The sequence below is a fragment of the Parasteatoda tepidariorum genome, chromosome 2 (genome assembly GCF_982258835.1).
Source record: "Parasteatoda tepidariorum strain Cologne lab strain chromosome 2, Ptep-v5.0, whole genome shotgun sequence".
Classification (NCBI taxonomy): Eukaryota; Metazoa; Arthropoda; class Arachnida; order Araneae; family Theridiidae; genus Parasteatoda; species Parasteatoda tepidariorum.
This window is the reverse complement of record NC_141756.1, coordinates 127,292,481-127,307,796: the sequence shown is the minus strand read 5'-3', so window position 1 is coordinate 127,307,796 and position 15,316 is coordinate 127,292,481. Positions and strand designations below refer to the sequence as shown.

Here is a 15,316-nt window from a genome sequence, read left to right as displayed (position 1 = left end):
TGTTAAACCCAACTAAAAAAAAGAACATATTTGGAAATGATCTTAAAAGGAAGAAAAAAACGATGAAGTGATACTCTAATGAGTATTTCCAAAATGATGGCAAGGTAAACAAACATCTTTAAAAAAAGAACGAAAAATCCTGAAATCTTATGAGGAAAAACGCATTTTTTTGGAAAAAAATGGCTGGAAAATTTATCGAATTTCGTTCCGGTTTTTTGATCTTCCGGTTTTCTGATTTCCGGATAACGGGTTCTGTACTGTACTTAACATTTAGTGAAAAAAAAATTACCAATTGAAAAAATAAAGCTGGAAATTATATTTTTCCTCAGTTCACATAAGAGACAATTATTACTTGAAAAACTACCTGGTTTAGCAAATTAAAACTACTGAGAATATACATTAACTAGCTGCCCTTACTGTGGGAGCAACAATGGCCAATCTAATATGGTGTCCCTGAAAGAGTGGCCAACAAATCTGCCCTTCAGGTGCCTGTATGACCTATGTCATTATCCAGGTGGGCATTGGAGAAAAAAAATATTTCCTTTTATTTATTGCTAAGAATGTTTTTATGCTATTTTTTACTCAATTTTCGAATAAATTTTTTTAAATTAAAAATAACGATTTTACTTTTTTTTTTAAATTTAAAATATTAGCAAATTTTAATAATAATTATTTATTCTGTTTAATTTAAATACCTATGAAAGAAAAAGGATAAATTATAAAAATAGAGAAGTTAAGCTAAAGAAGTATGAAAATTGTGTTAAAACTCTCTATACTATTTGCATCAAATTTTATTTATTTTACTAGGAGGCTCCGCCCCCTGCTCGCTAACGCTCGCCAACCCCGAGAATTGCTAAGCAATCCTACGTGGTTCACGCTGTGAACCATGGCTCTCTGCGCTCGCTTGCCAATGAACACAATCTTCTAGCAAAGACATAGTATATTATCATCAAAGACATAGTATTTTATCATCAAAGACATAGTATTGTACTTATGTAGAAGAATTCTATCAATGTTCTTATTTGCTTTTAAAAAAGTATATTAGCTATTTAGATTGTACATGGTGAAAAAACCAAAACATTAGCTAAATAAGAAACATATTAGCAAAATAAATTATCTGAGATAATAACCCTCAAAAAGTCTTTCATTTTCAAGAACACAAAAATTTGTTTTATTGCCAAATGAAATATTTTTTGGTGATCAGCATTATTGAAATCAATTTCTATATTAATTAACATTTGTGATAAAGTACATAGCATTTTAGAACAAAATAAGGATGTTTTACATACAATAAACTAAAATGCATGGCTGTTAGCATCACCCGAGAAATACCACGTGGAGGTCGCCATGCTGCATTTCTAATCGGGGAGTTTTGATTTTGTCAGTTCCCCTTGCCTACTGCCAATAGAACTTTCAATTAAATTTTTTTCCAAAAAACATTTTTTTCTGCAAAGCTCTAAGAAATTAACACTAAGCATTTAGAATTTCTTTGAAAACACAATTACACAATTATAGATTTGGCATCTTGGAGCAATTACTGAAAGGCTGTCAAATGACTTAACTCTTGACAGGCCAACATAAAGTTGTCCATGACTAAAAACTTGACTACATCTTTAACAGTTATTATTGCACTTGATCTCTGCAATCTACGCCTTCCATAATATTCCTCAATACTTTCTTTCTATACAAAAATTGCTATTTTAGTTTGAAAAATTACATGACAATCAGCAACTGTTTAGATAATTGTTTCGTATTTGATAAGAATTTTGCATTTTATAGCATAAATAACAGCAATTATAAATAAAATTTTGATGATGAGTTAATTAACTCTTTTTCCCCCCAAATTTTTTTTTAATTAAATCCCTTTTTAAGTGATTGCTTTTGTTTGCTGTATCTTTTATGTTTGTTATATTTAGTCGTTAGTCCATCTTCAAACATCTTGTGACAAATCCTTTTTTTTTCTTCTTTGCAAGCACAGAATGTAAGTTTTGAATATATTCCCTTCCAGTTTCTCTGATGTTAATATATGTTCTGATATGTTTGATATTAAAATCGTGTGAATAAGAATCGAGATATTAGCAGATTCCAGGCTTGGGACCTCTGAAAGGCTTGTCAGAAGCAGCGTCGTTTGAACTACAAAAATCGGATCCATCTGGAGGGCGGGTAAAAAATTCGGAAAATCTTATCTGCTGCGTGTAAAGGGGAGAAAATAGGTAAAATAAGTAAAAATGAGAAAGGATTGGTAGCTATGTAGTTTGAATTTTCTGTTCCTTTTTGAAAATCGGTGAATTTTCTGAAAAAGCAGAATACTAATTTAAAAAAATGAAATTTTTAGAAAATCTGACTTTTTGATAAAAAAGCTGAAATTTAAGAGATAAAAGTGAAAAAAGCGGAAATCCGCTAAAAAACGGAAAAATCTCATCCCTGTGAAGACGAATTCTTGGCCATAGGATGGAGCCACTGAAAAAGCAAGAAACGCACACTCTGCCTTAAATTTGCTCGGTTTCACCAAGCAGGCTTGCACTTGTGGCAAGTAGCATTAGAAACAACAACAACAACAGAATTGGTACTAGAAAAGTGTCAATACTATAAAATATTTTTATTTATAATGTTATTTTTTTTAAAAATATATATAATCTTACAAAAATAATAGGATTAAATTTATTTTAACAACTTAGCAAGATCTTGTTTTTTTATTTTTTAATGTCTCGGTACAGCATTAAACTTTAAAAAATTAAGATCAATGTGGAGAAAATAATAGCTTGCAGAATATATTGTTTTTATTGAATAAAATTTTTTTTTTAAAGTGTTACTTTAAGCAGTTTTTGCACAAAGTGTACCAAATGGCAAAAACAAAGTGACCCAAAAACACCTTAGAAAAGTATTGTTTAATATATTTTCATTTAGCAAAAAAAAAGTTTTGTTTTCCTTCTTACTCGTAATGGACACATATGAATAAATATTTTTTGCATTCTATGTTAATACATCATTTAACCCCATACACTTTTTAGTTTTTGCTAGATTTTTTAAGGTAAAAAAAGGAACAGGTTTTGAAATATTATCTCTGGAATAAAAGCAAAATTTACAAACTTTTGACATTGCGATTATTACACAATTTGAATCAAATATTTACCAACAAAACAGTAAAATGAAATGTTAGTTAACGTATATACTTACCTTTTTCTTAATTAAAATAAGTTATAAAAGTTCAAAATGAAATCGAGAAAATTAGCATCCATTGTAACAATTTGTCGACAAACACTGCCGCAAGCGATTGTAAGAAAATGTGGTTGGCTATGCTGAGAAATATAACCAACTAATTTTTTGAGAACTTTATAAAATTAAAAAAACCTAACAATAAATGGAAGAAAGAAAAACTTATATAAACCTCTAAAATCATTTAGTAACCATGCAAGATTTTCTATAATGGAGCAAATTTTGATACAAGCAAAGTAATGCTAAGTTGATGATATTTGGCAATAAATTTCTGCCCAAAAAGAGTAGGTAAAATAATTTAAATTAAGAAAATTAGTGAAATTAGAAGAAAATGAATGAAAATAATTCCCTGTTTTTATAGACAGTTATACAGTCAAATTATAGTCGATATAGTGAACCTTCAAGGGAGCGAAATTTTGGTTCACTATAACCGGGAGTTCAATACAACTGCACTGCAAACAATTTTAACTCCCTTTTGTTACACATTATGTTAATAATACATGACCCATAAAAATAAAATACAAAAATGATTAAAAAAAACAATATGTGGCCACAAAAAATGTGTTCACTTTTATTTTTTATGACTCAACGTCTTGCGTACAAACAATTTAGGGATGACCTTTATTTAACTATGAAAAACTGTGATAGAAGAAGCAAACAAGAAAAAAATGCTTATTCCACTCAATAGATGGTTTAAAAAATTGGAATGTGTATTTTATGCAGAAATTTCAAAATGACCAAAAAATGAAGAAAAAAATCAGTTGAAGACAGAAAAAAGTTCATAATATCCAATTTCCTCTCCTCTTTTGGTTCACGATATATTCACAAAAAATAATACTACAGTGTAAAGTCGCGTATCCGGAATTGGTGGGACTTCCAGAAGTCCGTATAATAGATTTTTCCGTATAATACACCCCCAAGGTAAACAAAGCTTAAAATGATTTAATAAACGATCTGAATCTAAGAAGCAAAAAATTAATAAACACTATTAAGGGGAATAATGTTTTAGCATTAAAATATCTAATCAATCAAATATAAAATATTAGAAAAAAAATATTATTGCTGAAAATATGGAAGACGAAAAAAATGTAACAGTTACGAAAATATTAATCCGCCATTTTGAACTAGAACGATTCAAGCAGGAAGGGGAAATTCTGGAACAAAGCTTAAAAAGATCCAAATCTAAGAAGAAAAAAATAAATAAACATTATTTTTAAGGGGAATAATGTTTTAGTATTAGAATATCTAATCAATAAAATATGAAATATTAAAAAAAAATATTATTGCTTAAAATATAGAAAATTAAAAAAAATTGACATATGAAAATAATAATCCACCATTTTAAACTAGAATGATTCAAGCAAGAAAGGGAAATTCCCGTCATTCATTAAGGTGGGTAGATGGAGGAGAAAAATTCATTTCCTCCTTATTTGTGAAAGAAAATAAGTGTAAAGAGGAGATCATTTAAGTTGAGGGTGGGGAAGAAACAAATTATTGTTTTCTCTCCAATCATTGGCTATCAATCAAGCATAAAGGCGGAACACGCTGATCGGGTTCTCTTTATTTTTTCTTTTATGACTGAAAGAATCTGCTAAAGAAAGAATGTTAACCCCTTTTTCCCCCCGCCTCCTAAATATTACATGGTAAAGGGAAGAACGAATGTTTTGTTTCTCAAAGACGTGTATCCTTTTAGACCTATTCAAATTTTCCATTCTGACTCCCCCCCACCTTAACGCTTGCCCCGTTTACCCTTTTCCACAGTATTTCTTCTTTCAATAAAAAGGTTCCAGGAAATGCCTCTTTTACTAGCCACCTGCATGGGAAAGGAGGGGGGGGGGAGGGGACTCAGTTGTGGTCTTTTGAAAACAAATCTCCCTCTCTTTCCTACATTCCAAGGGAGGAGCGTCGCTTAATGGTCTTGGTAGATCTTCACTTCCCCTTTCTGGTGATTTATAGGTTCCATGCATAAATCAGAGGTTCAGTGCAAGCTAGAAAAAGAGAAAATGTGTCAAAAGATCTTTTTTTTTTTTTTTTTTTTTTTTAAGGAAAGGGGAAGATGGAGAGATGTTTGTTTATTTTGATTGTTAAAAAGTGTCCGGGAAATCGACCCTTCCGGGAAAGGGACGTCCGGATATGGGACGTTACACTGTATATGTGTAAAGCAAGACACGGGAGCAAACATTTCGATCACTCCATCCGGGAATTCACTATAAACCATGTTCACTATATTAACAGTATTTGAAAAGAAGTCGTCTGAATAAGCTGTAATGCAAATTTATTAAATATCTTATCACAGATTGAAAGGAATCATAATTGAAAATATCAGCAAAACATGGGACATTTTAGGATTACTAAGTAAATGATTATTAACAAGTAGATGTAAGATGCAGAAACAGTTAGTTCCATCACATTCAAGAGCTTTAAAAGAGAATTATAGACATCATTTATGACAAATGAGTATTAATAGAATAGTTAATTTGGTTAAAATATGCATACCATGAATTCTTCTCAGTTGATGACCCCATGGATATTTCAGTTTTGGTTCCCATTTCTTTTTTTTCTTCTTACTCTCAAGTTTTAAAGGACTGAAAGAGATTAATTATAATTATAAAAGACTTTTTAGTAGCTTCATAGAAACATGCATTCATTAACAGAAAACTTATCTGTGGATAATAACAGTCATTTTCAAACATTTAAAATAGCGTTTCAGCAAACAGAACGCATTCATTTAGTAAGTGACACAGCAGAAAGTAAAACACAATTATTTGTTTACCCTTTGTCTTAATATATATATATATATATATATATATATATATATATATATATATATATGCTACCGTTAAAGTATGAAATCCGTTATTTTATAGAATACCTAGTTATTCCATGAAATAACTGATCGTGTCCGTTAAAGTGTAAAATAATCTATATCATAATCATATATCTCGCACAACAAATACATTTACCTTCCACCCCTACTGCATTTATGAACTATTCAACAAAAAATGTTTTTGTTTTAGAAATAATGTTCTCTGTAATTCCAAGTGTCATTTTAGTAATCCTTGTTGTAACAAATGATTTTCTGGTACGTTTCCATAAATACCATTTATACGCTGTATAAATTAGATAAATTGCTTATTTTTCATTTTAATTGTCTATCATTAGTTTAATTATAGAATACCTAGTTATTTCATTTTAGATCAATTGTTTAATTTACACTTTAACTGTCTCTCATTAATTAATTTATAGAATACCTAGTTATTTCATAGAATAACTAGTTAAAGTGTCAAATTAATAACATATTACACACTTTAACGGACATGATCAGTTATTTCATGGAATAACTAGGTATTCTATGAAATAACTGCATTATATACTTTAACGGTAACATATATATTTACAGTGTGCCAAATAGAATAACTTTTGATCTAACGATTGGATCTATATGTTCTAGGGCTCAATTTTACTGGCTCGAGAGGGTGACCTCAAATGTGCTAATTAATTAGCATATATGATATTTTAAGTTACAAAATCAGACATAAAAATGTAATTTCTTTGAATAAACATATCTTTTTCTCAATGGATTCGGATTTCTGACCCCCAAAACATACACTGTAGCCGCAATCTGGGAAATAGGGTCCCGTTTGATCAAGAGAAAGATTTTAAGCTTGGTTCCCTTAATGTTAATCTCACTTTTCGCTATATATCGAGAACTGTTTAAGCTAATTGAAGATTTTTTTGCACGCAATTATAAAATTCGTTTGTCTTAAGACAATCCCATGCAAAAAAAAAAAAAAAAAATTAGTAAATATTATTTTATTTAATAATTGTAAAAAAAAATTTTGACACCATTTTTTTGATTTTGACATCATTTTAAAGTATGTAATTTTGCATGACAACATACTAAATTTGGGCAAAATCGTCAGAATAGTTCCTGATAAATTGAAATTTTTTAAAAGTCATACGGTCAAAAATTGATTTCTCAAGAACTATTCAACCTATTTCGTTCAAATTTTTTATTTTGACATGTAAAATTACATACCGTATATTCCGGCGCATAACGCGCCCCGGCGTATAACGCGCACCTGTAATTTCTAATAGCTTTTTTTAAATTTTAAGATATACTCTTCGTATAACGCGCACGAAAATTTGGATTGTGCATGTGCAATATCTCGTCTAGTATCAATAGAAAACCAGAAAGCCTTTTAGTGTGGGACATGCTTAGGTCCCACCTTACAGATAATACAAAAAAATTGTTGAAAGAATGCAACACCCATATGGCAGTTATTCCGGGCGGATTGACACCATTAGTTCAGCCATTGGACGTCTGATTAAACAAACCATTTAAAGCCAATTTTAGAAAACAGTGGAACACTTGGATGTTGGAGGGCGAGAAAACCTTTACGAAAGGAGGACATATGCGCCATGCAAGTTCGGAAACAGTATGCGAATGGATATTAAAAGCATGGGATGAAATTAAGCCTGAGATGGTTAGAAAATCATTCAAAAAATGCAGCATTTCAAATAATCTGGGCGGATCAGAAGATGACTGTTTATTTATGGATGAGGATAACACAGATGATGAAGACGAAACATATTGTGATGACGTGCCTGAAGAAATAACGGAAGACGAATATAATGAACTATTTATGTAATAACGAAAATCAATAAAGTATATAGGTAAAGGTATGTTATTTCCTTAAAATAAAATTATTTTTCTATATTTAAATTTTTTTAATCTATAATTTTTTATATTCGGCGTATACCGCGCACCCGTACATTCCAATGTTATTTTTTGTATTAAAAGTGCGCGTTATACGCCGGAATATACGGTACTTTAAAACAATGGCAAAAAATGTATACCTAACAAATAAACATTTTTTGACTATCATTTAATAAATACTTATTAAAATTTATTTTTCGCAGGGGATTGTCTTTAGGCAAACGAATGTTATAAATGTGAGCAAAAATTTCTTCAATTCCCTTAAAGAGTTTACGAACTATGGCAAAATATGCAAACATACAGAGGTTCAAATTTTGTAACAGTCTGAGGCAGAATTGCAGCGACATTGTCACAGAACGTTACAGAGCTCTACAGAAAGATTTTTCTTTTGAAAAGTAAAAAAAAAAAACTTTTCTTCAGAGATTTACACGTAATATTTGAATCATACATTTAGATAATAGCTTTTTAACGAGCACAATTTACTAAGATAAAATCGCAAATCATTGAAATGTTTTGATTGTATTTTTGGCAGTTATTTATATCGCGTTTCACGTGGATTTTAAATATCCAGATATATTGCAAACAATATGGTAAATTCGAATCGTGCATTCGAGTATTCACTTTTTAAGGCAATAATTGTATCGAATTTTTGGCAGTCATTGCTATTGATTTCTCCGTAGTTTTTAAATCTGATATTTTTTATAACAACGTAATCTTGAAACGAAACACGCATTTTAGGAGCCCGATTCGCGTGATTTTGTCAGCGATCTTTTTCAGTAATTACTACTCTCCTGATTTTTAATTATATTTTTATTGTGATGATTATTTACAAAATGCTAAGAAGTAAATTATTTGTGTGTCCTCCTTTCCCACAAAATGCGAGAATATCGCCCACAATAATAGAATAAAAAATTATTACATATTAAAAAAATATATGTTTTTTTTTTTTACATCAGACATTGTCGCAAAATATCATTGTATCTGTTTGTCAACAAAACAAATAAGAAAACAAAGTTTCTATTTACAATAAATTTATTTTAAAAAGATATTAAACAAGGAATTCATACCAGGGGTCAGTCCAGACATTTTGTGAAAGGTCCTGTTTTTGTAAAATTGTGAAAAAATTACTCGTAATTTGTGAATATAAAATAAACGTTAAGTCAAATTCTTTCAACCAGCGTCCTGCTTTTGTGAATTTGTGCCAATAGGGTCCTGTTATTGCAAAAACCTTTTGCAAGGAGTTTTTAAATTGTAAAGAGATACAAGATTATGCTCAACACTGTAAAATTATAATAAAAAAAATTAAATTTTCAAAAATAATCAGCAATTGTTGCTACTAAATTAGCGATGCAACATACAAATATTTGGTTTTTAGCCTATACTGCTGAATACAGAATATTCATTTCAAACGAATAAAGGAAGAAGCGTCGGCAAACTTAGTTCGTTTATATCTGTCTTTCTTTCCCGCCACCCCCTGGGAAGAATTTATTCAATTAACAAAACAATAATGAAGATAAAAAATTTTTTGAAGGGTCTGATTAAAAGATAAATTATTTTGTGAAGGGTCCATTTTTAAATTAAAATATTTTGTGAAGGGTCCGCTTTTACGAAAAGATATTTTGTGAAGAGTCTGCTAACGGACCCAAATTTCTTCTAAACAGACCCCTGCATACCCTCACAAATAGAGTGACAAACGAGTAACGTAGAGAAAGAACGAATACAAAATAATCGGCTTCAACAGAAGCTTAAATACTCTTTAGACAGATGACGTCACGATCCAGGCAAGAATGACCAACAGCAAAGGAAAAGAAACTGGCTGATATCTGCGACCATTACGTTACCCATGATGAGATAGTCATCCTAAACAACTCACACAAATCGAAGCAATAACCTTTTGTTATTTAATCAATCAAAATAGAGAATACCGTTTTAGCATTTATTTGTCTAACATTCTTCTAAACACAGAGCTTTTGCTATTTTAAATTTGTAGCATTTTGTTAATTGGTTATTATTAAAAGTATCTTGCAGAAAGATATCAATGCTCGAAAAAATTCTGGACCCAACTCCCTATATTAATGGAGTCAGAAATCTGGGAAAAAAAAGATATGTTTCTTTCAGAGAAAGTACGTTTGTTGTGTCGTAACTTAAAACTGCCCTAATTAATGAGCATGAAGGTTAGATGAAAAGGTACATACAGAGTAGAATTGCGCATCTTTTGAACGATTCCCATCCAAGCAATGATGTTTTCTTTGAATGTAGCATTTTCATTGGATTCACCAGAGTAATCATGGACTAAAATCAAACTTTGATTGGCAGCTGCTCTCTGGAATATTATTTTTTCACTCACTTGAGGATAATAAGTCTAAAATAAAAAGCACATTTATTAAAACTGTGTGGAGAGTAGGATTGAAGATCTTGTTTAGCTTGTGGGGAGAGTAGTTATCGACAATGTCAACCGTCATCTATGAAAAGGTACTTCTACATAGAATCGAGTTAACAAGTCTTACATACTAGTGAATTGGAATGGTAATTTTATAGTGGTAGACACACTACAGTACTCCCCCACCAGAGTTAAAGCTGTGATAGAATTCGATGAAGAGATATCACTAGTTAATTCATTACTGTTTTGTGAGGGGACAGCTGTATTAAGATCACTGAACTTTTGAGTGCTGATGGTGAGAGCTGTATTAATTTCACTGTCGTCGTGGTTGCCTTTGGCAGTCGAGTGCATACGTTGTACGTCAGTGTGATGGAGACTGAGTAGCAACAGCGCGAGGAGATGGATAATGTCACAGTCACAAGTCAACTGTTTAATGTGGACCATCCATCGAAGCAGGCGTGTTCAGATTGAAGTGGGTATTACCGTCAAGACAGGCGTGTTCACATCACGTCCGAAGGTCACCAATGGGGGGGGGGAGTGTGTAGTTATCGACGATGTCATCCGTCATCGACCAAAAGGTACCCAGGGATGCTACTCGCAAAATATCAAATTGTCTCACCAGAAATTGCATTTCGTCTCAGTTAAAATCTCTTTTTGGTTCAGTTTGTCTCAGCTAAAATTATTTTTTTCACTCAGTTTATCTCAGCTAAAATGATTATTAATCAGTTTGATAACAATATAAAGATAGTTTTCAGGATCCATAAAACCATTAATAGCATACTAGGAGTACTACAATTATACATACATTCACTATTGCTAGGATTTTAAAAAACCTGCATATGATTGATTATAAGAGTCCACAAAATTGTTTTATGGACTCTGTTGTTTTCATATATATTGCATTAATCATTTATGCCAATGAATAGTATCTGTTCCAGAATTTTACAAAGTAAATTTTAACTTTCTTATTTTTTAAAATATAATGGTGTTAACTTTCTAAAAAGAAATATCTATTTAGTTTCAGTAATTCAAAAGGGAAAATACCCATTTTATTTTGAGCTCAAATTTCATCTCAAAATATATAACTATTCAGTTAGTTACAATGGAAGGTCTACAGATTTCAATAATTAAAAGAGAAATTCAGTAATTAAGTAATGAGAGTTTAAGAAAATGCAAATAACACAAAAAAAAACACTCTTTGATAGAATTCAGGAGGTGCAGTGAAATTTTGAAATATTTTAGGTAGCAATTTTTCAAGAAAATTTTAGGGAGCACTTAATAGCCAAAAATTAGCATATATACATTTTTATATCAAAACAGAAATATATAAAAACTATTATAAACAATTTAAAAAGACACATATAAATATAATTTTCTTTCTAAAATGACTTGCATCCTTTATTAAGTATAAAAGTAAACTTTTTAGTTAATTGGCATTGACTAGTAGATTGTACTTTCTTGCATTCACAAGATCAGTTAGTTGACTATGTTCTTTTAATTTATATAGCTAAATATACAATCATAAAATGTGATTATGAATGCACTTAGTAATTGTTTAAATGCAACAACTGTAGAAAAATATATCACATCTTTACAGTAACTAATTCAAGAAAAAACTTAATTCTACTTCTTTCTAGAATCGTGATACTGGATTTTAAAATTGCGTGAATATGAATTGCGATTTTGGGTTTTAAAATCGCGTGAATATGAATCGCGATATTGGATTACAAAGTCGTGTGAATATGAATCACGATATTGGATTTTAAAATAGCGTGAATATGAATCGCGATTTTGGATTTTAAAATCGCGTGAATATGAATAGCGATATTGGATTTCAATATCGCGTGAATATGAATCACGATATTGGATTTTAAAATCGAGTGAACATGAATCGCGATTTTTGATTTTAAAATCAAGTGAATATGAACCACGATATCGGATTTTAAAATCCCGTGAATATGAATCGTGCGGTTGGATTTTAAAATCGCGTGAAAATGAATCGCGATTTTGGATTATAAAATCATGTGCATATGAATCACGCTGTTGGATTTTAAAAACACGAAAATACAAATCACGATATTGGATTTTAAAATCGCGTGAATATGAATCACGATTTTGGAGTATAAAATCACGTGAATATGAATCGCGCAGCTGGATTTTAAAAACACAAATCACGATATTGGATTTTAAAATCGCGTCAATATGAATCACTATTTTGGATTTTAAAATCGCGTCAATATGAATCGTGCGGTTGGATTTTAAAATCGCGTGAATATGAATCACGATTTTGAATTTTAAAATCACGTGAATAAGAATCGTGCGGTTGGATTTTAAAATCGCGTGAATATGAATCACGATTTTGAATTTTAAAATCACGTGAATAAGAATAGCGCTGTTGGATTTTAAAAACGCGAAAATACAAATAGCGATATTGAATTTTTAAATCGCGTAAATAAGAATCACGATGAATAATTTTTAGATCACGTGAATACGAATCGCAATGAGTAATTTTTAAATAGCGTACAAATACGAAAAACGAGATCTGATATTACAACTGCGTGATAACGAATCGCAATATTGGATTTAAAAATGCGTGAATACGAATCGCGACGTTGGATTTTAAACTCGCGAGAATACAGATCGCGATATTGAATTTTTAAATTGAGTTAATAGGAATTGCTAGTAAGATTTTTAAACAGCGTAAAAAATATCGCAACACATAAGTTTTAAATCAGTTAAATACGAAAATCGATGATGGATATTAAAATCGTCTGATTAAAAATCGCGATTTTAGCATATTCCAGCGCAGTTCCTAATATTTAAAATTCCGAAAATCAGCCAAACGAAAAAAAAAAAATCAAATATCGGTGGTCGAAACGAAACACTTAGACTCCTTTCCACTCTACAGCGGAAGTCGCGGCAATCCGACTATCGTTCCGGCGGCTTGGGTTTCTCTAATTGGACTCCCTAAAAATTTTAGTTTTTGGAACATGGTCGAAAATTTTAAAAATTGGGAGAAAAAAGCGGATTTCCGCTTTTTCGTGGAAGTCTTTCATCCCGTGGAGACGTGAACGGCAAAATGATCTCCAATGAGCTATGAGCTATGAATGTGTGACATCTCGGCATATTGGCGCGAAGCGCCACTCACCGATTCATCGGAATTGTGTTGGCATAAGTTGGGATGGCATAATTAAAACAAACAATTTAAATAAAAGGAGAGGTTGGAGAAAGCTCCATTGTCAAGAACATCTAATAAAGAGTAATGCACATAATGACGAGCACGAGTAAATGGAATTAATACATTGGACTATTTACAACAAATAATTATTTACATGTATATACAAGGTTAGAAAATGAATATAATTAGTTGATATGTACATAATTAGTATACCTCTGTTATTATAGTGACCCGGCCGTCCCGGTTAAAACCGCTCGTGCCGGGTTGCTCACTATTCTGAAAGTTAACGACAGTGTACCTCCCCCGGATCGGACCCTCGAGAGGGTTGCTCTGTCACCGAGGTTGTTACATGTCGGTGTTTAAGCTGTGTGTTTGTCGTGTGATGTATTTATTGTGTTTGGTTGTAATATTTTGATATAAGGCAATCTGAGGTTAGGAAAGCTGTGAGTGGACTGATGCTAGCATTTTCCCTGATAATTTCAATGTCAAAGATTTTGTTGAAGTTAGCTGCGTTGCAATCTTTCGCATCCTTGTAAAATTTAGTGTTAATTTTCGCCATATATTGGTTGATATCATCAATTTTTAGGTCTTTTTTGATGGATTTGTTGCTAATCGCCCGTGGGGCGCCCAGCATAGTTCTTAGTAATTTTCCTTCAAAATTTGATAGTCTCTTCCTTAAATTGTTGGTAAGGGTAGTTAGTACCGGGCTGCCATAGGTCAGTATGGGTCTTATAGCTTGAAGATATATTGATCTCTTATTATTCAAATCGAGTTTGGAGTTCTTATTCAGTATAGCATATAGGGCGAAAAACGCTCCTCTGCTTCTCTTTATAACGTCGTCTATATGCTTGCTCCAGCTTAAGTTGGATGAGATGATAATACCAAGGTATTTCACTTGTTTCACTGGTGAGATGTCTATACTGAATAACGTGATATTCGGTATTTTCTCATATTTAATTTTGCTATTGATTACCATATACTGGCTCTTGTCAGGGTGTAGTTTTATCCTCCATTTGGAGCACCAGTTCTCAACAGTGGTCAGTTTTCTCTGCAGTAGTTCTACTGCTCTTTTTGTGTTAATGGATTTCGTTATTAATGCAGTATCGTCTGCGTATAGAGCGACTAGCTCGTTATGATTACTGCCATCCGCAGGGAAGTCTGCAGTATACAAAATGTACAGTAAAGGGCCAAGAATTGATCCTTGTGGGACTCCTGCTCTAATTAGTTTGTAGTCAGAGAAAGTGTTATTTAATTTGATTCTAAAGAATCTGTCCTTTAAGTAGGAGTCTAGGAGTAGGAGTATGCTATTTGATATATTCATCTCGTTGAGTTTGACTATTAGGCCCCTATGCCATACCCGATCGAACGCCTTAGCGACGTCGAGTAGGATAAGGGCCATTGTTTCTTTTTTGTATTTTCCACTACTTATAAATTCCATTAAATTGATAACTTGTTTAGTGGTTGATAGTTTAGCACGGAAGCCGTACTGTTGGTCTGGGAGATTTTGTAGGCTGGTGTGTAGCCTGTTTTTAATGATATTTTCAAAGATTTTTGAGATAACTGGCAGCAGGCTAATGGGTCTATGATTGTTGGGGTTGGATGCATCTTTCCCCGGTTTAGGGAAGAGAATAATGTCAGATCTTTTCCACTCATTTGGGAAGTAGCAGTTAATTAGGCAAGTGTTAAAAATAGCAGTTAGGTGATCTCCAATGACTCACGGCAATGCGGATTAATATTTGAAACTGAATTCAGGTTTGCCAAATTTTGGACGTTTTGTCTCAGAATGGCGCAGCTTTGGCAGAAACTGAGCTGAATGTCGCAA

General features: G+C 31.8%; 1 protein-coding gene across 5 annotated transcripts in view; it reads right to left on the bottom strand.

The window, feature by feature from the left end:
• The window catches only part of LOC107452580 (F-box only protein 38), a 60,081-nt gene that overhangs the window by 12,173 nt on the left and 32,592 nt on the right, over positions 1 to 15,316 (bottom strand). For all 5 annotated transcript variants that reach the window (XM_087158365.1, XM_087158364.1, XM_087158367.1 and 2 more), the window contains 2 exons: positions 10,132 to 10,298; positions 5,713 to 5,801 (listed from right to left, as the gene is read on the bottom strand). In XM_087158365.1, coding sequence (XP_087014491.1) covers positions 5,713 to 5,801; positions 10,132 to 10,298 — 256 coding nt within the window. The remainder of the gene's footprint in view (positions 1 to 5,712; positions 5,802 to 10,131; positions 10,299 to 15,316) is intronic.